The sequence below is a fragment of the Adiantum capillus-veneris genome, chromosome 4 (genome assembly GCF_014529385.1).
Source record: "Adiantum capillus-veneris isolate H3 chromosome 4, ASM1452938v2, whole genome shotgun sequence".
Classification (NCBI taxonomy): Eukaryota; Viridiplantae; Streptophyta; class Polypodiopsida; order Polypodiales; family Pteridaceae; genus Adiantum; species Adiantum capillus-veneris.
This window is the reverse complement of record NC_140934.1, coordinates 138,135,106-138,158,184: the sequence shown is the minus strand read 5'-3', so window position 1 is coordinate 138,158,184 and position 23,079 is coordinate 138,135,106. Positions and strand designations below refer to the sequence as shown.

At 48.3% G+C, this 23,079-nt stretch overlaps 2 protein-coding genes across 3 annotated transcripts in view; both read right to left on the bottom strand.

Annotated features, from left to right (window-relative positions):
* Window positions 1-247: 247 nt before the first annotated feature.
* LOC147460044 (uncharacterized) overlaps window positions 248-23,079 on the bottom strand; it is a 47,378-nt gene continuing 24,546 nt past the window's right edge. Inside the window, exons 2-5 of one of the 2 annotated variants that reach the window (XM_086511203.1) lie at window positions 7,565-7,679; window positions 6,926-6,978; window positions 2,032-2,718; window positions 248-1,098 (exon numbers count right to left, since the gene is read on the bottom strand). In XM_086511203.1, coding sequence (XP_086367329.1) covers window positions 616-1,098; window positions 2,032-2,718; window positions 6,926-6,978; window positions 7,565-7,679 — 1,338 coding nt within the window. In that variant the 3' untranslated portion in view covers window positions 248-615. The remainder of the gene's footprint in view (window positions 1,099-2,031; window positions 2,719-6,925; window positions 6,979-7,564; window positions 7,680-23,079) is intronic. The other variant, XM_086511204.1, reaches the window with a different exon arrangement.
* On the bottom strand, window positions 7,686-9,418 carry LOC147460045 (uncharacterized; the record flags this gene model as incomplete). The annotated part of the gene is made up of 1 exon (XM_086510030.1): window positions 7,686-9,418. A coding segment is annotated over exon 1 (417 nt), but the record flags the coding sequence as incomplete, so codon positions are not given.

Genomic DNA, 23,079 nt, shown 5'->3' with positions numbered 1-23,079 from the left:
AGATATTCTCCTCCTTTTACTTTTAGTAGACAAATGTTCCTATTCCTAAGTAGCAAAATCTTCTGAAGTCTTGGAATACTTATTTTCTTTAAGTAAAGCCAAAAAGATTTCTTTCAGATCAACCATTGGCATCCATGATGAAGTGAAAACCTTCTTTTTTTTTTGGGCAAGAGAAGTACAGCTTGGTATTACATAATCAAAATTACAGGTCCGAAGGCATTACATCAGACCATAGCAGGAGTACATGAAGTGGAAATCTATTTGCCATTAGCACAAAAGATTACAGAGAAAAAACACTGAAGATCTTGTTACACCTGCAGCTGAAGTGATGCAGCAAGCTTGCAAAATGCCTGCACATCGTATTTCTTGCTTCATATTATTGACTGGCTCTTACAGAAAATGGAATTCAACATCATACAGAGCTTGTTTGGACCCCTACTAATTACCATGAATCTCATAGCTCCAATTTCAAGTCAAGGTGGAATACATGCATCTTGAGACAAATATATAACAAGGCCTTTGGGATAGTACAAGGAGGACGCATTGAGCAAGTGGGGGGCTTTTAAATCTCTGAACTCAGCTTTGCTCCGGCCCGTAATAGCACGCTGTAGTTACTCAATACTGTACATCAAAACCAAACTCATTCTGAATATCATCAGCTTCCTTGTCTGCAGCTGCAGCCTCCACATCCAAGCTCTTTGCTTCCTCGAAATCCTCTAATTCAGATGCTGCATCTCTTTCATCTCTCGTTGCAGCAGCAAGCAACCTTAACCTCTCATATCTAGCCTTCGCCGCCGTCTTCTCTTTCGTTCGTAACTGGCTCTCCAAATCTGTTAAGTCTTTTGTACGAATCTCCAGCTCCTGCTCTAGCACTTGAAGGTCTTTTGTGACCCTTCTGGATTCAGCAACTTTCCTTTCCTTATTAGAAAGTAATGCCTTGGCTTCCGCTGCTAACCGCCCTGCTTCCTTGAAATTTCGAGATCCAGCTGCCAGCTTTTTCTCAGCCTCTACTTCAGGCAGACGCTTCTCAATTGAGCTGATCTGCTGGGTGGCGGAAAGTGACTCTTGCTGCAGCTTCACCTTTTCGGAAGCAAGTTCCTGATAAAAATGAGTCAGCACAAAGAAAGCATATGAGACACTATACAGCAGCATACTCATGTTCACAGTACAAGCTACACATGAAAGGAGACCCCGCACACTGAACATAGAGCCTACACCCTTTTCAATAGGGATGTGATCACCATACACACCACTCCTAGAGCATTAGGATGTGAGCAGGGTAAAAATAACACCCTTTCAAGAATTTTCAAGCGTAGATGGGTTGACAAATATATCTTACCATAGACCTATGTGTATAGAATTTGGGGCGAATCTTGTGAAAATCTGCCAAAAATGGCACTTAATTGAAAAATTTGAATACTTCGGTTAATCTTTTGACAAAAGATTTTTGTAAAATTGCCAAAAGATCCAAAAACCCTTGAAAAGTAGCCATTGGGCTATAAATAGCACCTAATGTTTCCCTTAGCACCATACACACCACTCCAGTCTGTAACTACTTTCTACTTACTCTACTCTAGAAAAATTCATCCATAAGCTAGATTCCTATAGATAAAGGTCTAATGAGGCTATAGGAAAGTATAAAGAATAGGATGAAAGGAATGAAAATGAAAACGCGGCTCATAGACACCTTTTGAAGCTAATGTATTACTTTTGATCTTCCAATTGTCTCGCTTTTTCATCTACCTTCTTATAAAGTTCTTTCAACCTTCAATTCAAACTTCATCCAATTTGAACTGATTTTTTCATTTTAGATGAATTCCTACACTCCCAATTCTACAAATGCCCAGGCCTCCCTCCCTCCCTCTCTACGACATGTCCCTAGTTGGAAGGAATTGTGTGTCTCTTTTCTGTTCTCCTTGCTCTCTCCCTGCTCTTATGCTTGTTGAAAGCAAGGAAAAATCTACCCATCAAAGCATAAAGTCTTTTCTCGCCAATTCATTCCTTGGCACTTCCAAAAATATCACAAGTTACCTGAAGTGATGTTCTCAACGAGGAGGTTTGATCTCGAAAACAGTTGGCATCTTCTACGTGTTGCTTTTCTTGAGTTGCTAAACTCAGCCTCTTTTCTTTGGAGCTAAGGGCAACCTTAGCTGCAGCCTTCCTCACTAAAATAGCATCTTGTAGCTTCTCTGCTTCTGCCTTGACAATACTTGAGAGCTCCAAAAGCTTCTGTGCTGCTTCTTGGGCACATATCCCTTCAGCTTCCACCTGTTTTCTCCTCTCATCAAGACTCTTGGACTCTCTGTCTAGATGGTCCAAATCAGATGCGAGTTCATAAAGAACTGCTTCCATCTTGACCTTTTCTTGTTCAAGCCCTGTAACACTGTTGTTAATTTTCTTCTCAAGGTCTCCTATCTTCTTGTCATGTTCTGCTATTTGAGTCTCTTTAAGCCGAACTGCTGCAAGTAGGGCATCAAGCTCTTGCAACAGCACATGCCGCTCCTCCTCAAGCCTCTGTTTCTCCTTGGACTCCCCGTGTACTGAGCTTTTGATTCTACAACTTAGTTCCATCTTTGCATCTTCAACCTTCTGTATTTCCAGCATCAGTTTTTCCTTCTCCACCTTTATATTAACTTCATTCGCCAGCAATTCTTCAGTCCTAATTTTCACGACATCTTCAGAATCTTTTCTCCTGTCTTTTGCTGTGTCAGCTGCGTCCTGGCATAAACAGATAAAGAACAGCATGTGAGACATGAAAGATGCATGCAAAAATTCAAAAAATGCCGGAAAAAAATTTGACGCAAAACATGTAAGGAAATGAAAGGTTGAATAACAGAAGTCTGAATCCTAGAAACAGCTGTGACAATTACAAACATAATGGTCTTTATGTATTTCCTTTTCTATTGACGCTCTGTTCATCCCTTGTTTACTTTTCTATTGATGCCCTGGAAGATAGTATTGCATGAATGATAGAAGGAAAATTAATTCACACTCAGGAGATCATCAAACTTCTTGTAGCTCAACTCTAAACTATTATACCTGCCTTGTTTTAGCTAGCTGGCACAATTGAGTTTCTCACCCTCTCCTTAGTATGCTGATTTGATCTATCAAACATGATTTTCTCCCTTAGTCAATTTTCCCATTCTAGCTCTGTAGTGCCGGTGAGCAGGCTCCATTGATGTGATGTGATAGCTTTTGGAATGAGAATGCCCACAATGCTCTCTCATCTTACTTCTCATTGTATGATATCCATTCTACTTTTTATTTATGAAAGTATTATTGCTTATGTTACAGAATGATTAAGAGGCTAAATCTGTTGGTCCTAAGCTTTTCACTTTAGAGCCTACAAATAAGGCTTTAACCCTTTGCACATTAGCTTGGTCATAGGGTGAGGGGCTGTTACAAGCTTGGACACTCCAAGCGAGAAATCAATAGCAACACACGAACAAAATCTGCAAAATAACTGAACTTGACTTAGAGGGCGAGAGAAGAGGAGATTCGACACGGTACAGCGGAGTTTGACTTTTACCGTGACCTGTTGTCAGCAGAGCCTCAGTCAGAGTATTCGGATGCATGCAAAGAGCAAGTTTGGACACAAATGCCTTGTCTTGTGACTGAGGAGATGCGCCAGAGGCTTGAGCAACCTCTTCAGCTAGAGAAGCTCCACGCGGCCCTCAGAGCACTTCCCCGTGGTAGCTGTCCAGTGACGATGGTTTGACTTCCACCTTTTTCTTAGAGTATTGGGACTTTCTTGGCTTAGATCTCTGCAGCGCTTTTTAGTACATTCTACACACAGGAGAGATGCCTGACAGCATGAGTGAGGGCTTGATCTACCTCATTCCCAAGGAGGGTGGCTCCTTGGATGATATTCGGCAGTGGCAGCCCATCACCATCCTCAACTCAGCCTACAAAATTCTTGTCAAGGCTCTGAGTTTGAGCATTCAACCACTTCTAAAGAGCATTATACATGGGACCCAGACAGGTTTTGTCAAGGAACGCAATATCCTTGACAACACCTTTACTTTCTAGGAGGCATCTGCCCTCGCGCACCTCTGTAGTGAGGATCTGGTGATACTTCTTCTCGATTTTGAGAAGGCCTACGATAGAGTTGACTAGGGGCACTCTTTGCAAGATGAGCTTCTCAGATGCTTGTATCAGAGGTGTGTCAGCTCTTTACAGACGTGCACACACTCGGTTGCTTTTGGCAGGTGGTAGAGGAGATCGTTTCATGCTCACACGTTCGGTCACACAGGGCTGCCCTCTTGCCCCCTTCATCTTTCTGTTCTATTCTGAGACGATGAGCAGATTTTTGGTTTCACAGCAAATTGGTTTACAGTGGCTTAGCGCTCCCTATTTGGGGCGACGAGCTACTGGATGCTGAGTTTGCAGACGAGTCAGCTTTGTACTAGGAGGGCCAGGAGGCCAACCTGTTGGGTTCAAGCCCAATCAACCATGGAGACACTCCCTTATAGCATGCAGAGGAAAGTCCAATCTATATGTGGAGTGTGCATGGAAGGTCTCTTTTATATATTGTAAGGTTTTTTTTTTGTTAATACAATCAATAGCAAAGCATGCTTTTTATTGTATCGGTTCTTTTCTGCTCTCTCTCTCTCTCGTTCTGCTCGCCATTTTGTCGACAGGTTCCTTTGTGATTGTGACATTTTGGTTACCTTTGGAATTAGTTTTTAGCACAGTTCCATGAACCATCAATGATGCAGATTCGTATTAACAAATCCCTGTGTAGAGGAGGTATATGCAATCCGAGCTGCCTCAATGGGGCCACCTGCTACAACGTGAGATTCCCTTCAACGTGAATGCTTGATCTCCCTTTCTCTGACAGCATGCCCACCACCTGAGCTCTATACCTCTTGGCCTTTGATACTCTTCTTTCGGTGACTGCCCCCTGCGTACTACCCAATTATAATTGAAGAGACCAACCCCAACCCTCCCCTATCTCCTTGGAGTAGCGCTCGCTGATCCTCTTATTCATGGAGCATGGCCAACCGTCACGCTAATGGCCTGATAGTGCTTTCAACTTCTTGCTCTCAGCTTGTGAACTGCGGCTCTCCTGTGGCCTTGATCTGAGAGCTATGCTTTTCTTAACTCCTCCCCCGTTCCCTTTGCACCGACGGCCCGTGATGAGCTTTCCTTCTCTGAGCCCATCTCCAATGCTGTCCGGCCTCTGTTGTTGCCGGTCACCCCTCTCTAACTCTTGTGCTAGTAGAGCTCCTAAGCTCTCCACCCCTGCAGTGCTATATTGTGGAAGGCATCAGCCTCCTGATCTTGCTAGGCATAGCCCGCCCTCAAACCAAGCTCTCTCATAACCCAGCTTCTTTGAGCCTCCTTGCGACACAGTGAGCTTGCCCTTTTGTATGTGCAGCTGAGTTCCACTGGATTGAGGCTTGCCCCCTTCTCAAACAGCGATGGTCCTTCTCCTAGCTTCTCTGAGTACACCCTCTTCTCCTGCACCGAGTCTCCTTGACGTAGCCTGTCCACCCTTTTTGCTTCCCGAGTGGCCTCGAGAGCGCTCTCTCTACCTGCTCACACTATGGCGGCTCCCCCTTCCTGCAAGCTTCTGCAGTGTCCCCCCTTCTGCAACTGGGTGTGGCTCCCTTCCTCTGCTCTCCACTCGACTCGCCCTTTGTAGTCCAGCGGCTTCTGCAACCTGTCTCTTTCTAGGTTGCTTCTTGGCGAGCCCTGGCTGCGCCCCTTTTATGTGCTTTCCGGACTTGGCTTAGAGAACCCTCTCTCTACTTTTGTATCAGTTTGGTCTCATAGGTCATCCTGGCCTTTTGAAGACGTTAATATAACATTTCATTTCATTTCTACCTCCTCGCCCACGCTCTGTACGTTCCCCCCTTCTCCAAGGCGGCTCTTCACGTGCAGGCCCATGCTCCCTATCATTGCAGACAGACCTTTTCGTTTTGATCCATAATCACTTTTAAAAAAATCAGTCAAGGGTGGGCTCTCACTAACCTCCCCCTTTCGAGGTCTCGAGCTTCAAGGCCTTTCCCTCTTCACCACTACAGAGCATCCGACCTTAGCCATGGCAACTGCAACCTCATGACATCACAATAGCTTTGCAGGCGCACCATCATGGGTGGAACTCGGCGCCAATGTGACAGGTTGAAACCAAAGATGTCCAAATTATACGGTGCACTAGAAGAGATGCCATTATAATTGACTATCCTTGCAAGTTGTGCACACAGGAAGAAACTTACATGAAGCCATCTCGTTTGATCACAATTACTCACAAGATGCTAGGATTGAACCATAGCCAAGAGCACACATTAAAAATTGGCATTGCCCAGCACTGCGCAAGCAACCGTAGCACACTCAAAAGTGGAGAAAGCGAGCGCACCAGATATACATGAGCCGGCAAACTTCAAACCAAAAAACTCCTATCATAGTTTGCCAATCCCCCTAGCCTGCTGGAGCATTCATGCTCAGCAGCAACACTAATAGATGCTCACTCCACCTGGATCCCACACAAAAAAACTTGGCCTTCCATGCATTAAATAAGTAACCAAACCTCCACCTCGCTCCCAAGAAAAATTCAAAAGCTTGCCATGCATGAACATCACACCAAAAAACATATCATAAACTCTGTCATCCTCATGCATATGAATCATAAGACTTCCCTCCTCGTAATCTCTTGCACAGAAACCTGTAGTTGGACAAGCATAAGTCACATTGCATTCCAAGGCCTGGGAAGCACTTGTAGCAATATCATGAGAAAACGTTGTGGCCTTCAAGAGGCATTGAAAAGCATACATGCCTGCAAAGAGGCATACAAATCCCTTAAACACATTCACAGCAGCTGCACAAGTATTACCATTCTTCAGAGCATCTATGACCGTCTCAACAGGCACTTTTTCATCAAGCAAACGATCAAAAAACTCATAAGTAACATCTTCCAACATACCAGTACCAAAGGCAAAAGAAAGGGATACATCAACACCTGCTTCTGATAAGAGGCTGTCAAAAAAACCAATATCATCAATTACATCATCACACAAACTGTCCATCTGCACCACTTCTTCACACATACTCTGATCATCACAAAAACTCATAACCTCTTCAAATGAAGCATCCTCACTCTTCTCTGCTACTGGTTGCACACACTCTTCACAAGAGACAAGTCCTTGCTCTTCCTCTCCTATGCTTACATCTTCACTCCCCCTAGGGGATTCCAAAGTCTACTTTTCTCTCTCGCCATTTTCAAATCCCACCAGCCATCTTTCTTTTAGTGACCTGATTTCCCTTATGAATGGAGCCAAGTCAAACACCATTGAGTTATTGCAGGAAGACTCTTCATCAACAGATGCATCATCGAGCGAGGCATTATCACATAAATCATCTTCACACAAAAAGCTAGCTGTATAAGACTCAAATTCGCTACAATATCCATCTTCAAAAACCTCATCATCATAACGCATAGACTTTGTGATAGATGAATTTTCCACTATGTCAACCACCGGCCTCTCCATAAGGGGCAAGCGATACAGATCCGACTCCCAAGTGTCTCCCTCAAACAAACTCCACAACATATGCCAAAACTCACCTTGTAGTGATTCAAAAGTAGTAACAAGGGAGTCCTCTATTGAATCTTGAAGCTTTGGCAACCTCCAATAGCGCATTAGCAACGAGACCTTCAAGGATGACCAGTTGTGACACCACTAATCCGGAAGCATATGCAAAAACACAAAAGCATCATGAGACAAGCCTTGTGAAGCATATGCAGCTTTCGCTACATCCTTGTCAATTGCAAGTTGCATCATCTCATACTCAACTTGTGTTATCCAAGACAGTATGCATTCACTTGCAGTGCCACAAAAATATACATGACCTCTTGCTGGCAGCTTTGAACATGCATAATATTTCAACAAAGCATACTTCATGAGTTTCCAACTATATTGCACCTGCTCAGGGAGACATTCATAAAACTGCCAAGCATCCTCGTACAACCTCTCATACATGAAATCAGCCCTCTCTACATCATCAAAGATATCAAGCTCTAAAAGCAACATATCTGCTTCAACAACCCATGTCTGTACATCCTCGTCCCTCCTTCCCCAGAAGCATACATCCATTGCTGCCATGTTTACAGAAGCTTGTGATGCCTGTGTCGAATTCTCTAAACCAAAACACTTGCTCCTGTTTACTGAAGGTACTCGACGACACGCTCCTCAATGGCGGCCACCAAAACGATGACAGGAAAGAAAGTAGAGCAAGATACTGCCTCTCAATTAGCTCACCCACATCGTTAAGCATACAAGTAGATAGTAGAGCTCAAGCCTTTCTATCACTCTAAGGCCTTTGTCGGCATCACCTGGCCGTAAGTGGAAGCATTGGAGACTAGCTCTCTGAGATGTTTACTTCATGAACCATCAATGATGCAGATTCGTATTAATAATTCCTTGTGTAGAGGAGGTATATGCAATCCGAGCTGCCTCAATGGGGCCACCTGCTACAGCATGAGATCCCCTTCAACGTGAATGCTTGATCTCCCTTTCTCTGACATCACGCCCACCACCTGAGCTCTATATCTCTTGGCCTTTGACACTCTTCTTTCGGTGACTGCCCCCTGCGCACTACCCAATTATAATTGAAGAAACCAACCCCAACCCTCCCCTATCTCCTTGGAGTAGCGCTCTCTGATCCTCTTATTCATGGAGCAAGGCCAACCGTCATGCTAATGGCCTGATAGTGCTTTCAACTTCTTGCTCTCAGCTTGTGAACTGCGGCTCTCCTGTGGCCTTGATCTGAGAGCTATGCTTTTCTTAACTCCTCCCCCGTTCCCTTTGCACCGACGGCCCGTGATGAGCTTTCCTTCTCTGAGCCCATCTCCAATGCTGTCCAGCCTCTGTTGTTGCCGGTCACCCCTCTCTAACTCTTGTGCTAGTAGAGCTCCTAAGCTCTCCACCCCTGCAACGCTATATTGTGGAAGGCATCGGCCTCCTGATCTTGGTAGGCATAGCCCGCCCTCAAACCAAGCTCTCTCATAACCCAGCTTATTTGAACCTCCTTGCGACACAGTGAGCTTGCCCTTTTGTATGTGCAGTTGAGTTCCACTGGATTGAGGCTTGCCCCCTTCTCAAACAGCGATGGTCCTTCTGCCCCCTTCTCAAACAGCGAAGGTCCTTCTCCTAGCTTCTCTGAGTACACCCTCTTCTCCTACACCGAGTCTCCTTGACGTAGCCTGTCCACCCTTTTTGCTTCCGAGTGGCCTCGAGAGCTCTCTCTCCACCTGCTCACGCTATGGCAGCTCCCCCTTCCTGCAAGCTTCTGCAGCGTCCCCCCTTCTGCAACTGGGTGTGGCTCCCTTCCTCTGCTCTCCACTCGACTCCCCCTTTGTAGTCCAGCAGCTTCTGCAACCTGTCCCTTTCTAGGTTGCTTCTTGGCGAGCCCTGGCTGCGCCCCTTTATGTGCTTTCCGGACCTGGCTTAGAGAACCCTCTCTCTACCTGGTGGAAATAAAGGCCTAAAGTCAAGGGCTCGCTACTGCTGCTCGCCCCCCCCTTGCTGCGCCATCGCTACCCTCCCCCCCCCCCCCCCCCCCCCCCCCCCCCCCCCCCCTGCCCCTACACTGTCCCCCCACCCCCTTCAGCCCCTGCGCGTTGCCCCTCAGCCCACCCGCTGCCCCCCCCATGTGCGCGCTGCCCCAAAGGCTGCCCGCAGCCCGCTGCCCTCCTCTCGCTTTGCCTTCCCCCTCCTTCCCCCCGCTCGCTGCTGCTTGTGCACCCGCACATTGCACGGCTGCCCTCTTCATCCTCGCCGTCCCCCCATCCCCCCCCCCTCCCCCCCCCCTATCCTCTTCGCTCCCGAAGGCCCTCTGCACCTGACTCAGCAGCACTTTCTCTTCGGAAAAAGTGCCTGGCTGACTTGTTTGCAGGTTTTTTCTTCACCGCCCGCTTCTTTGACTCAGCAGTAGACACAGATGGAGGCTCCAGCTTCACCACAGAGGGACTCGCCTGAAGCCCCCTCGCCCGACCCTGCTGAGCCCACCATTCGACTTGCTCTTTCGCCGACAGAGCAAGCGAGCCTTGTCGCAGAGGTAGAACGCTTGCAGGCGACTTCTGTCATCTGCAAGGTTCTCGGCACTCGTCCTAGCAGAGGAGAGCTGCGAGACCTTCTCCAAGCCCGCCTCCTCGCAGAGGTGGGCAAGATCTTGGATGTCCGGATTCTCGGACGGGGGTACTAAAAGATTGAGTTCGAGACTTCCGAGATGGCCTCCAAGGTCATAGCTATGAGTCCATTGGCCATCCGAGCATCACGCGCCCACTTTCGACAGTGGCGACATGGTTTTGACCCGACTTCGGATGTGCTAGTAGAGGAGGCGGACATCCCCATCTCAATCTGCTTTCCGGGTTTACGGAGGGAGTACCTTCCACTTCTCTCCAGGATTGGCTCCGCCATCGGGACTGTCCTGGAGACACCTCGTACGGCAGCATCAGTAGCTGCCAAGGCGGCTGGCATCCCTTCAGTTCGAGTTTTGGTCAGAGATACTCACACACTCCCGAAGGTCATCCTTCTGCCTCGGGTGAGTGGGGGTTGGTTTAGACAGAGTGTGGAGTACTCCGGTCTCCCGAACCAGTGCTTCATTTGCAGACAGATGGGCCACCTAGCGAAGGCCTATCCACGGAGGAGACCACGACCCGCACCTTAGCCTCAGCCTCAGCCCCAGCCTGCCAAGGCTGGGCCGCAGCCACAGCCAACGACACAGCGCACAGATTCAGCGCCACCCTCCGAGCCTGGGGCTCCAACAGGGGAGGGGTGGCAGCAGGCCCGTGGCCGTCGACGCCAGGGGCCACAGCGACAGCCTGGCACTCAGAGTGGCCCTCAGGTGCCTACTCAGCAGCAGTGGGTTCCCACGGGGAACCACTTTGGTCCTCTTGAGCAGGAGGAGCCCCCTACGCCAGCCTCCACCTCCGCTTCACCCTCGCCAGCCGCTTCGCCTTCCGATCTCCCCTCCTCCTCCTCATCCCCTCCCCCGCCCTCTGCTCCCATCTACTCCCCACCTCGCCCCCCCCATGTCTTTGTCGCCCCACCCCGTTTCTCTTCTCCCCCACCCCCCCCCCCCCCCCCCCCCCCCCCACAGCCCCTTCTCCCCCTCCTCCTGCTTCAATACCACAGTCGGCTCAAGAGACTGGTCCCTCGCCGGCGGCTAGGAGATCTCTTGGCAGCGCCTTTGCCACGAGTCGCCTAGCGAGAGAGGGTCAGCCCTTCATGCGGCCCCCTCTGCAGATTCAGACATCTTCTCTTGCAGCTATCCCTCGTGGTTTGACGAGCATTGACCTCCGACGCCGCTGGGATTTCTTCGATTACGGGTTCACTCGCTTTCTCGGCGATTCCGCAGCAGACCACGAGGCAGCCTGCTTCAGAGTCCACGCTTTGTTCCTCGCCGCTAGGGGGACAAAGGCCTTGGACTCAGCAGTTGGTTTCTCCTTCCCCCTCTGTGGTAGGACTGAGACAGAGTGGTCCCTCGACTCAGTGGTGGGATGGTTGCATACACAGGTTCTTGAGTTCTCTCACCACATGGGAGAACTTGGCGTTACAGACTTGTTGCAGACTTTGTGGCCACTGGCCAAGTTTGTGGTGACACCCCCAGACTCAGCAGGATGTAGACACATTGTGGTGTACTTTTTTGCTGATACGCAGTGTTTGCCTTGCTATGTATACATCCATGAGGACTCCTGGACAGAGGAGGTTGCTTTACGCATGGCTCGCTCTGCTTGGGCTTGGACCAGGCACTCACTGCAGTCTCGCCTATCTAGAGGACACTCGAATGCGGATTACTCCCCATCCAAGCCAGCCTCGAAGATAGCTCGTCTTGCTGCTACGGCAGCATCTGTTCTCTCTCGCTCCCCATGAAGATCGTCTCGTGGAACGTGCAGGGACTAGGTGGGCCCCAGTTTCAGCGACAGCGGGGCCGATTGCGTCAGGAGCTTCAGCGTTGCCTTGTGGGAGGAGAGATTGATCTCCTTATGCTTCAGGAGCACCATTTGTCTGAGAGCCGCATTCGGCGATGTGGTCAGATTTTGCGTGGATGCTATGATATCTTTTGGTCAGCATGATATCTTTTGGTCAGCTGCTTTTGGACCTGGAGGCATCCAGGGAGGGGTATGTATGACTATTGCGGACTCATTGCAGCAGGCCATTGTGGGCAGAGGGATTATTGTGCCTGGCAGGGCTCAATGGATTACTATGCAGGTTCAGGGTGGCCATGTGGGTTTCCTAAACATCTATGCGCCCAATGTGGCGAGTGCTCGTGCAGAGTTTTGGTCACAGATTGTTGAGTCTTTGCCACAGGCTGACCAGTGGTGTGTAGGAGGGGACTTCAACATGTTGGAGGACCCTTCTGACAGGATCGGAGGCAGCCATGCTACTGTGCATGGAGTCGAGTTAGCAGCTTGGGAGAGGTTGTGTATGACTTTGAAGGTCTCGGATACATGGCAGCATTCTGGCTTTGTGAGGCCTCCAGAGAGTCTTGCCTTCTCTAGATCGGACCGCAGAGTGGGAGGAGTGAATCTATCGCGCATAGATCGCTTCTACACTAGTGACCGCTTCAGTGACTTGGGGGGATCAGTGGGCATCCTGGTAGGGACATCCTTCTCGGACCATGCACCAGTGATCCTCACAGTGGCAGACAGGCAGAGCAGTGGGAGCACGATGCTTCGCATCCCAGAGCGGGTCTTGTTGGACTCAGCACTCAGAGAGAGGGTCGAGGCTCTATGGACAGAGGGCATGGACAGTCAGGCTCCACCTGCAGACAGAGTGGCCTCAAGCCTAGCTCGGCTTAGCCACTTCTTTCTCCAGGAGTCTCTGGCTCGACGGGCTACAGCGAGAGAGGAGGAGCAGCGTCTCAAACGAGGCATTGCTTCACTACAGAGGATGCAGGAGCAGCATCCAGACGGTCCATGGTTGGAGGAGCAGTTACAGCAGGCTCAACAGGAGCTTGCTTGCACAGAGGAGAGGCGCCATGAGTTTGCCTTTCACCGACAGGCATCTCAGTGGACTCAGGTGGGTGACAGAGTGACAGGTGCTTTTTTTGAGACAGTGGGACCTCGGCACTCGCATGCCAAGGTCAATCAGTTGAGGAGACCAGATGGGTCAGTTGTTTGTGAGCCAGAGGATATGCGTGCAGTTGCTACTGACTTTTACCATGAGCTACTGTCGGCTGAGCCCGAGTCAGAGAGACAGGATGCATGCAGGGAGCAGGTTTGGGCACAGATGCCTTGTCTTGTGACTGAGGAGATGCGCCAGAGGCTAGAGATACCTCTTCAGCTTGAGGAGCTGCACACGGCTCTTAGGGCCCTCCCTCGTGGTAGCTGTCCAGGTGAGGATGGGCTGACTCCCAGCTTCTTCTTAGAGTACTAGGACCTGCTTGGCCCAGATCTTTGTAGTGCCTTTCAGTACATTTTGCACACAGGAGTGATGCCGGATAGCATGAGTGAGGGCCTGATTTACCTCATTCCAAAGGAGGGTGGCTCCTTGGATGAGATTCGACAGGGGCGCCCCATCACCATTCTCAACTCAGCCTACAAAATTCTTGCCAAGGCTCTGAGTTTGAGGATTCAGCCACTTTTGGAGAGCCTTATACATGGGACTCAAACAGGTTTTGTCAAGGAACGCAGTATCCTTGACAACATCTTCACCTTTTGGGAGGCTTCTACCCTTGCACAGCTCCATGGGGAGGACCTTGTGATTCTTCTTCTCGATTTTGAGAAGGCATACGACAGAGTTGACTGGGACTTTCTAGAGGGCACGCTACGCAGGATGGGCTTCTCAGATGCTTGGATCAGAGGGGTGTCAGCTTTGTACAGACAGGCTCACAGTCAGGTGCTGTTGGCAGGAGGTAGAGGTGAGCGCTTCATGCTCACACATTCGGTCAGACAGGGCTAATCCTCTTGCCCCTTTTCTCTTTCTGTTCTATGCGGAGGCGATGAGCAGATTTTTGGTGTCACAGCAGGTTGGTTTGAGAGGCTTAGCACTCCCTATACGGGGAGATGAGCTTCTGGACGCTGAGTTTGCCGACGACTCAGCCTTGTACTTACAGGGCTAGGAGGCCAATCTACACAGATGTGAGCAGGCTTTGGAGACCTTCTGCTGTGCATCGAGCGCATTGATCAACTGGAGAAAGACAGTGGCTTTCTCGGTTGGCAGTGCTCCTGTGCCAGATTGGATGCCAGGAGAGGGTTTCAGGTGGATTCCTCCAGGGACTGCAGTTCGATACTTGGGTTGTCAGGTTGGTCTGGACTTGTCCCCCGAGCAGCAGATTGCTCCTCTTCTCCTGTCCATCAGGAGAAAGCTGTTACATTGGAGCTCAGCACGACTTTCGCTGGTTGGTAGAGTAGTAGTTGCCAACCAGGTGTTGTTGGCGACTATGTGGTACATCACTTCTTGCTGGATCTTCTCGAGTTCTTGTATCAGCCAGGTAGAGAGGCTGATCAGGAACTTCCTTTGGTCAGGTCGCGATACTCAGATTGCCCGAGCCAAGGTGGCTTGGTCGGTCGTTACACTTCCTTGTTCTCAGGGAGGGCTTGGGATCATTGATCCTGCACAGCAGAGCAGAGCCCTTCTTGGGAAGTTTGTCGTCAGAGGACTTCTTCCAAGCGAAGAGCCCTGGAAGGAATTCTTGTTGCAGAGGCTTCGTGCCAGGGTGCCTCAGTCAGGAGGTCCTTGGCAACCTTTGACCAGATGGATCTTTTCAGAGTTGCGTCGAGTTGGTTTGAGCAGGAGACTGGAGGACAGATTCGCTGTGAGTTTGCTTCGATCTTGGGAGCTCTTACGGCGTGGCCTAGAGCAGAGACAGCCGACGTGCACGGAGGAGCGCCTACGGCAGCCCCTCGTCCGGAACCCCATGGTTAGCACTCAGAGAGGCCACTTGGTTGGGAGTCGGCCTCATGTTTCTTGGGGTACCATGGCGGCAGGTCCAGCACGTTCTCTAGGTGACTGGCTAGAGTTCACAGGTTTGTCAGAGGAGGTGCAGGCTGTCCACCTGCAGGGCATGAGAGGGGTGCAGAGCATGTGTCAGGCAATCTCAGAGTCAGTTCCAGCTGAGTGGCTCACGCCTCTCGAGCCAGTAGCACCCCAGTGGATGGGAGCCTTCACACGACTAGAGGTTCTCATTTCAGTCAAGGCTTGCTCAGAGACTGTCCCAGCCCTGTTCTTTGAGCTTCAGGGTAGGGGACGATTACAGCGAGTTGCAGTAGAGGCCCCGCAGGTAGCAGAGTGCTGTTTCCAGAGGATCCAAGTTGTGGGCATCTGTGGGAGGACTTGCGTCATAGACCCTGACCCAGCAACTCTTGAGACTGGACACTGGAGGCTATGGGCTTGGGAGTGTTGTCCACTGACACAAGTACAGTGGGATCCTGGTGAGTGGCTATGGAGGGACCCCTTCTCTTCTACCGACCGCCCAGGAGTCCCCTTCTTTCAGTACACTGTTCAGCTTGGACGTCATATACTTGCAACACAGAGAGAGGCCCACCCCGCTGCAGCACGTCATTGGCAGGAGGAGGGCCTCACAGTCGAGTTCTTGGCAGCTTTTTGGCAGAGGCTGTGGGACTCCAGACAGCCGAGGCGAGTCACCTTGTTCCAGTGGCTGGTTGCACACAGAGCCACAGCAGTAGGGAGCTGGCTGGTGCATAGTGGTCTCTCGGCCGCATGTGCAGCCTGTGACAAGTTGGTGGAGAGTCAACGTCACTGTCTTTGGGACTGTCCCTCAGCCCAGCAGGTGTGGCTACGTGTTCTTCGGCTGATGCCTGCCCTCTCCACGGCTCGACAGTACACTTGGGGGGCAGCGGCTTGGTCCACCCTCACGGGCCCAGCACTTCAGTTTGAGCTATCTTCCACCAGCAGGATGATAGTGATTAAGGGGGGGCGACCTACACTCCAGCCTGCTACAGAGATTACTCCACAGGAGTGGTGCAGTGAGAGAGAGGAGTGTTGGGAGCTCATCAGCGGCCTAGCTCTCTTGTTCATCTGGCGGGCCCGCTGTTTCCGCATCTTTGAGGCTCGTTCTGTGCCACCAGCAGAGACTGTTCGTGACTTTTGGCTAGAGCTGATCCATACTCTCAGAGGACAGCTTGAGGGACTACAGGGCAGCTCCGACCACATGCAAGAGCGCCGCGAGGCTTTTCTTCGACTTTGGCACCCTGGGCCTTTCTACACCATAGTCCAGGGGGTGCTCAGATGGCACTACTGTCCACCTGTTTGGCTCTTCCCTCCTCCCATCTCTTGATTTAGCCTCATTGTATATATGCTGTTTTTTCATTGGGAGAGTCTCCCCATCATGCTTGTTGTAGCCCTCTCTCGCAGAGGTGGATGTAGCCCTATGGGCAGTTTTCATTAACTAACAGAAGGATCTTTTTCTCGAAAAAAAAAAAAACCCTCTCTCTACCTCCTCGCCCACGCTCTATATGTTCCCCCCTTCTCCAAGGCGGCTCTTCACGTGCAGGCCCATGCTCCCTATCATTGCAGACAGACCTTTTCGTTTTGATCCATAATCACTCTAAAAAAATTCAGTCAAGGGTGGGTTCTCACTAACCTCCTCCTTTCGAGGTCTCGAGCTTTAAGGCCTTTCCCTCTTCACCACTACAGAGCATCCGACCTTAGCCATGGCAACTGCAACCGCATGGCATCACACTAGCTTCAATTTGCAGGCGCACCATCATGGGTGGAGCCCGGCGCCGATGCGACAAGTCAAAACCAAAGATGTCCAAAATCATACGGTGCACTAGAAGAGACGGCATTATAATTGGCTGAAGCCATCTCGTTTGATCACAAATACTCAGAAGATGCTAGCACCGAACCATAGCCAAGAGCACACATTAAAAATTGGCATTGCCCAGCACTGTGCAAGCAACCGTGGCACACTCAAAAGTGGCGAAAGCGAGCGCACTATATATACATGAGCCGGCAAACTTCAAACCAAAAAACTCCTATCATCGGGAAACCCTTATCAACCGACGAAGCCGGCACATCCGCTGCAGTTACAAGAGCACTATCTACCGAGCAACAACGCAAGGACGAGCAAGCATTAGGTATTATTCTGACATCTCTTGAAGACGATTTTATTCATTACTTGGATGATGTGCAATCTTCTAGTACTGCCTGGATACAGCTAGAGAAGGTTTTTGGTGCTAAAGCTGTGGGGGAAGCAGGAAAGAGAGCCCACTTGCTGTTCTATGCAATGAGAGTGAAGGAGAAGGGGAGAGAGGCGCTGAAGAAGCACACGCAGAGAAGAACGTGAGAGAGAGAGAGCTCGTAGAGAGATTTGGGAAAAGTCACGCTATTTCTTTTTGGGCTTGACCTTTGAGTATATGAGTAAGTGACTAGGGGGCCATTCACACTTGGGCCCCCTCACTTATAAGTCTTTTAACTTATAAGTTAGTAAGAACAAGGCACTTAGGCCTTTATTCCCTAACAACCTCCCACCTAAAGGCAATGTACCTTGGGAGATCAAAGAATCAGCTAACTATGATACAACAGCTGATCATGCACTTACTCATCCAACACCCATCATCTGACGGCAATATGCAAACCGCTCTGCTGGAAGACTCTTGGTCAAAAGATCTGCAGGATTGTCATCTGTGTGCACCTTGACAAGTGTAATGCTCTTGTCATCAAGCACACTCCTGATGAAATGATACTTCACCTCTATGTGCTTTGTCTTGGCATGAAAAACAGGATTCCTTGCAAGCATAATAGCACTCTGACTATCACAGTGTAGCACAGGAACCGGTGACTTAATGCCAAGCTCTTCTACCAAACGCATGAGCCACAAAGCTTCTTTGCATGCCTCAGTGGCAGCCACATACTCAGCTTCAGTGGTAGACAAAGCAACACATTTTTGCAGTCTAGAAATCCAAGAACCTGCACCTCCTGTGAATGTAAACACATATCCAGAGGTAGACTTCCTGCAATCTGGATGTCCAGCAAAATCTGCATCTGTAAAGCCATGCACAGATGTCTCACTCTTCCCAAAACAAATGCACAAGTCTTTAGTGCCTTTCAAGTATCTCAAGATACACTTGACTGCTTCCCAATGCTTTTTGCCAGGATTGCTCATGTACCTGCTTACCACTCCCACCGCAAATGCAATGTCCGGACGTGTAGCAACCATAGCATACATCAAACTGCCAACGGCTGATGCATAAGGAATCTTGGCCATTTCAGCCCGCATATCATCTGTGTTTGGGCAGTCATGTGCAGTCAGTTTTACATATGGAGGCAGCGGAGTACCAAGTGCCTTTCCCCCATCCATATGAAAACGATGTAGCACCTTATTAACATAATCTCGTTGAGATAGATACAGACGCCTGTTAGTTCTATCTCGAGAGATACGCATGCCCAAAATATGATTAGCATCACCAAGATCCTTCATGTCAAAGCGATTCTTTAAGCTTTGCTGTAATGCATACAACTCCGTGACATTTTTACCCGCAATAAGCATGTCATCAACATACAAAATCAGCAATAGAAGAGATCCATCACTTGCCGTTTTGATATACAAACAGTGATCAGAATTACTTCTTTTGTATCCTTGAGACCTCATGAATGTATCAAACTTGTGATACCATGCACGGGGAGACTGTTTCAAACCATACAAGCTCTTCAAGAGTCTACATACTTTCTTCTCTTGCCCCTTTGACACAAAACCTTCTGGCTGCATCATATAGATCATCTCAAGCAAATCGCCATGCAAAAACGCTGTTTTGACATCCATTTGCTTTAACTCCATATCTTCAGAAGCAACCAGGCCTAAAACAAGACGTAATGTGGCAAGCTTTACAACAGGAGAAAAAATCTCATCAAAATCCACACCATGCTTTTGCTTGTACCCTTTAGCAACCAAACGTGCCTTGTACTTAGAAGAAGCATCAGATGTGACCTTGGTCTTGTAAACCCATTTACATGGCAGAGCCTTATGCCCTTTAGGCAAATCAACCAAGTCCCATGTATGGTTTTTCTCCAAAGACTGCATTTCCGAAACCATTGCTTTGAACCATTTCTTACTGTCTTCCCGTTGCATAGCCTCTTTATAGCAAGACGGCTCACCACAATCAGTAAGCATGACATAGTCCAAAGACGGTTCATATCTATCGGGGGGCCTTGTCACCCGAGTAGACCTACGCACCCAATGATCCATAACAGGTGGATTTTCAGCCTGTAAACCATCAAAAACAGCAGGCTGTTCAGCCGGTTGCATTTCAACAACGGGCGGTCTAGGAGCATCAACCTGTTCCCCTACCTGTGGTGCATCAATGGCAACTTATTGGGGCTGATTTTCAGCAGCTAATGGCTGATTTTCAGCACCATTTTCAGCATGTAAAGGCTGCTGAACATTGGGCCTTCTTGGCTGTCCATATGTAACATCTTCACGAAAAACAACCCGGCGCACTTCCTCGACCTTTGTGGGCTGTTTGTGCATGCAATTCTCATTGAAGATGACATCATTGCTGCGTATGATTTTCCGTAATGCGGGATCCCATAATCTGTACCCCATTTCACCATCCTCACCATATCCTAGGAAAATGCATTTATGAGACTTTGGTTCTAGTTTGGTGCGCAGTTCACTCCGGATGTGGACATAGGCCTCACAACCAAACACTCTTAAATGTGCATATGAGGGTGGCTTGCCAGACCACACCTCCTCAGGCACCTTTCCACCCAAAGCCTTGCTAGGTGAGCGATTAATCAAGTGAATAGCTGTTTGCACAGCTTCTGCCCAAAAACCATGAGGTAATGCAGCATGTGACAGCATACTCCGAACTTTCTCTTGAATAGTCCGGTTCAATCTCTCTGCAACTCCATTCTGAGAGGGATTAAAAGGAGCCGTGAGCTCTCTTTTAATACCTTTAGTAGCACAAAAGTCAATAAATGCTTTTGATACATACTCCCCCCCATTGTCTGAGCGCAAAGACCGAAGCTTCTTGTCAGTTTGATTCTCAACAAACGCAAGAAACTTCTTGAAAGTATCCAAAACATCGCTTTTAGCACGTATTGGATACACCCACACCTTACGTGTAGCATCATCGATAAACGAGACAAAATATTTCTTTCTCCCTAAGGACAACTGTGGCATTTCACATACATCGGAATGCACTAAGTCTAACCTGTCAGACTTCAAAGAAAGAGACCTTTTGTGCGGTGTTTGACTGTGCTTTCCATAAATACAGTGCTCACAATGAGAAAAATCAGCATATCTCAAACACGGCAAATAACCACAACGAGACAGAGTTTCCATTCCTCTTTTACTCATGTGTCCCAACCGGCCATGCCACAAAGAAACACTTGGCTGCTCGGTTACGGCGACAACATGGTCACGCACACTAGATACATGCAAAGGATACAAAGTGTCCGATTTACAACCCTTGGCTATCACCAAAAGTGGTGTGATAGCCTGCATCATCTAGCTGCCCTGTACTAATCAAACTCTTCTTGAGTTGTGGCACATGGCGCACTTTGTGCAAAACAAAAGTCATACCATCAGCAAAGGAAAACTGGACACTGCCAATACCTGCAATGTCACATGCATAGTTATCTCCCAAATAAACAGTGCCCTGCACCTCACCTGAGTACTGTGTAAACCAATCCCTATGAGGTGTTACATGAAAGGAGGCACCTGAATCAAGAATCCAAGCATGCATGTCCACATCAGAACCCATAGCAAGGGTATGTGCATCCACAGAAGAGGCATTGAGTACATCAGTGCTGCTGTCACTGTCACAACTACTAGCAACATTGATTTCCTCAATCAACACAGTGCTCTTCTTAGCATTTCCCTTGTCCTTTGCATCAGTTTCAGCACCCTTGTTCTTCTCTTTCTTCCACTCATAGCATTCCCGTTTATAATGCCCTTTCTTTCCACAATGATGACACACAACATCTTTCCTACGAGATTTGCTGCATGCCCTGTCCTTACTGTCAGATTTCTCTCTCTGTTGAGACCTGCCTCTCAAGTGCAATGCATTAGAAGACCCACCTGTGGTGTTCTTCCTGTTCATCTCTTCCATCAAGAGAGAACTCTCTACATCTGCATACTTAAGTGACGCACTTGAGTTACTAAGAGCTGTCCGGAATACATCCCAACTCTCGGGCAATGTGCATAGCAGAAAAGTAGCTTTGAACTCCTCATCAATCGTGAATTTCAGCTCTGTCAGTTGGCTGAAAATAGAATTGAATTCATTGAGGTGCACTAACATGTGCGTGCCCTCCTTCATGCGGAGATCCATAAGCTTCTTAAGCCAATACACTTTACTGGCAGCACTCTGCTGTGCATACAACTCGTCTAAACGCTTCCACATGCCCCATGCTGTCTGTTCATTCTCTACATTGAAGAGTAAATTGTCAGACACCGAAAGCATGATCGTGGAGCGAGCCAACTCGTCCACTTCTTCCCATTCTTCAACCTCCATATCAACCGGTTTCACTCCCTGTAACTTAATAGGTTTCGCCTGTTTCTTTTGCAACATCACATTATAACATTGCTTCTTCCATATAGCAAAGTTATGGGCACCTTCAAGCTTGCGAATGTGCAACAAATTGCCACTTTCACTGCTAGAAGCCATTCTGAGTGATTGCAAACACTGAAACCCTGTTTTGCCGACCTAAACACGCCCAAATGTGCGCAATCGGGCAAAAAACAGCTTGCTGTTACAGAAAAACAGCGAGCAAATTTCACGCGAAATCACCCCAAAACGGCGTACATTCACTGCCAAACCCTTACCAAAGGTTTCCACAAGGTGTATAAATCATTTGCTTGCTGAAATTCCCTGTTTTAGGGCAAAAATCAGACCTGTAAACACCTGTTTTGCTGAATTTTCAGAACCTCGTTGGTGGAAACACCTGTAAGATTGACCTGTGAGACTTGCCCTAATGAAATTGCATCAAATTGACCCCGAAATTGGTCAATTTCAGCAGAAATAGGCTGCTGTTCGCCAGTTTTTGAAACCCTAATTTTGGGGAAACTGTCACCGGAGGTCGATTCTACACGGTGAGAGGATCCCTTCGCGACAGAGTTGATCGAAAACGGTTGAATATTCTTCCCGCAGCGAGCAAGAACAGAATTCTGATCTGTGTTGCGAAAATGGCTCTCTTGGAAACCCTAAAGCTTTGATACCAGGTGTGGGGGAAGCAGGAAAGAGAGCCCACTTGCTGTTCTATGCAATGAGAGTGAAGGAGAAGGGGAGAGAGGCGCTGAAGAAGCACACGCAGAGAAGAACGTGAGAGAGAGAGAGCTCGTAGAGAGATTTGGGAAAAGTCACGCTATTTCTTTTTGGGCTTGACCTTTGAGTATATGAGTAAGTGACTAGGGGGCCATTCACACTTGGGCCCCCTCACTTATAAGTCTTTTAACTTATAAGTTAGTAAGAACAAGGCACTTAGGCCTTTATTCCCTAACAAAAGCTAAGTATTCAATGATGAGTCTAAAGATAGAGTTGTACTCTCTTGCTATGCGTGCTGATGAAAACATTACATCTTTAGTTAACTGACTGAAGAGTATTAGAACTATGTCGAAGCCCCAGTGCCAAAAGAAGATCTCATAGCTGTTTTGTTAAAAAGTTTGCCTGATAAATTCTAACCGATTGTTATTGTTTTAAAAGAGAGATCCGTTGACCTCCTTGGATGGTATCATCTATTCATTGCAGGAAGAAGAAAGAAGGGTATCTTGTACCAATTTTCCCATTATTCCTAGTGCATATACAGTATCCCCCATCAGCTCTTCTGATACTCCCAGTGCCTATGCAGTCACTAATTGTGCTTCTACCTCAGCTTCAACTCGACCATCCATTGGTGCCAAATCTTGTGCCATTTGTGGGCGCAACAATCACAAGACAAAGGACTGTTTCAAGCAGAATCCTTGAGTTCACTATGGTAAAACAAATCATCCTTCAAATAGATGCTTTCAAAAGGATAAAAATCAAATTCATGTGATTGAGGGAGACACCAAATCTCAAACATTTTCTGTTGACAATGATGTTATTTAGATCAACTCTTTTCATGTTTTTCCTAGTCAAAATAAACTGTGTGAGCTACAGACACTGCCACACATGAGTGGTAAGACCTCCCAAAC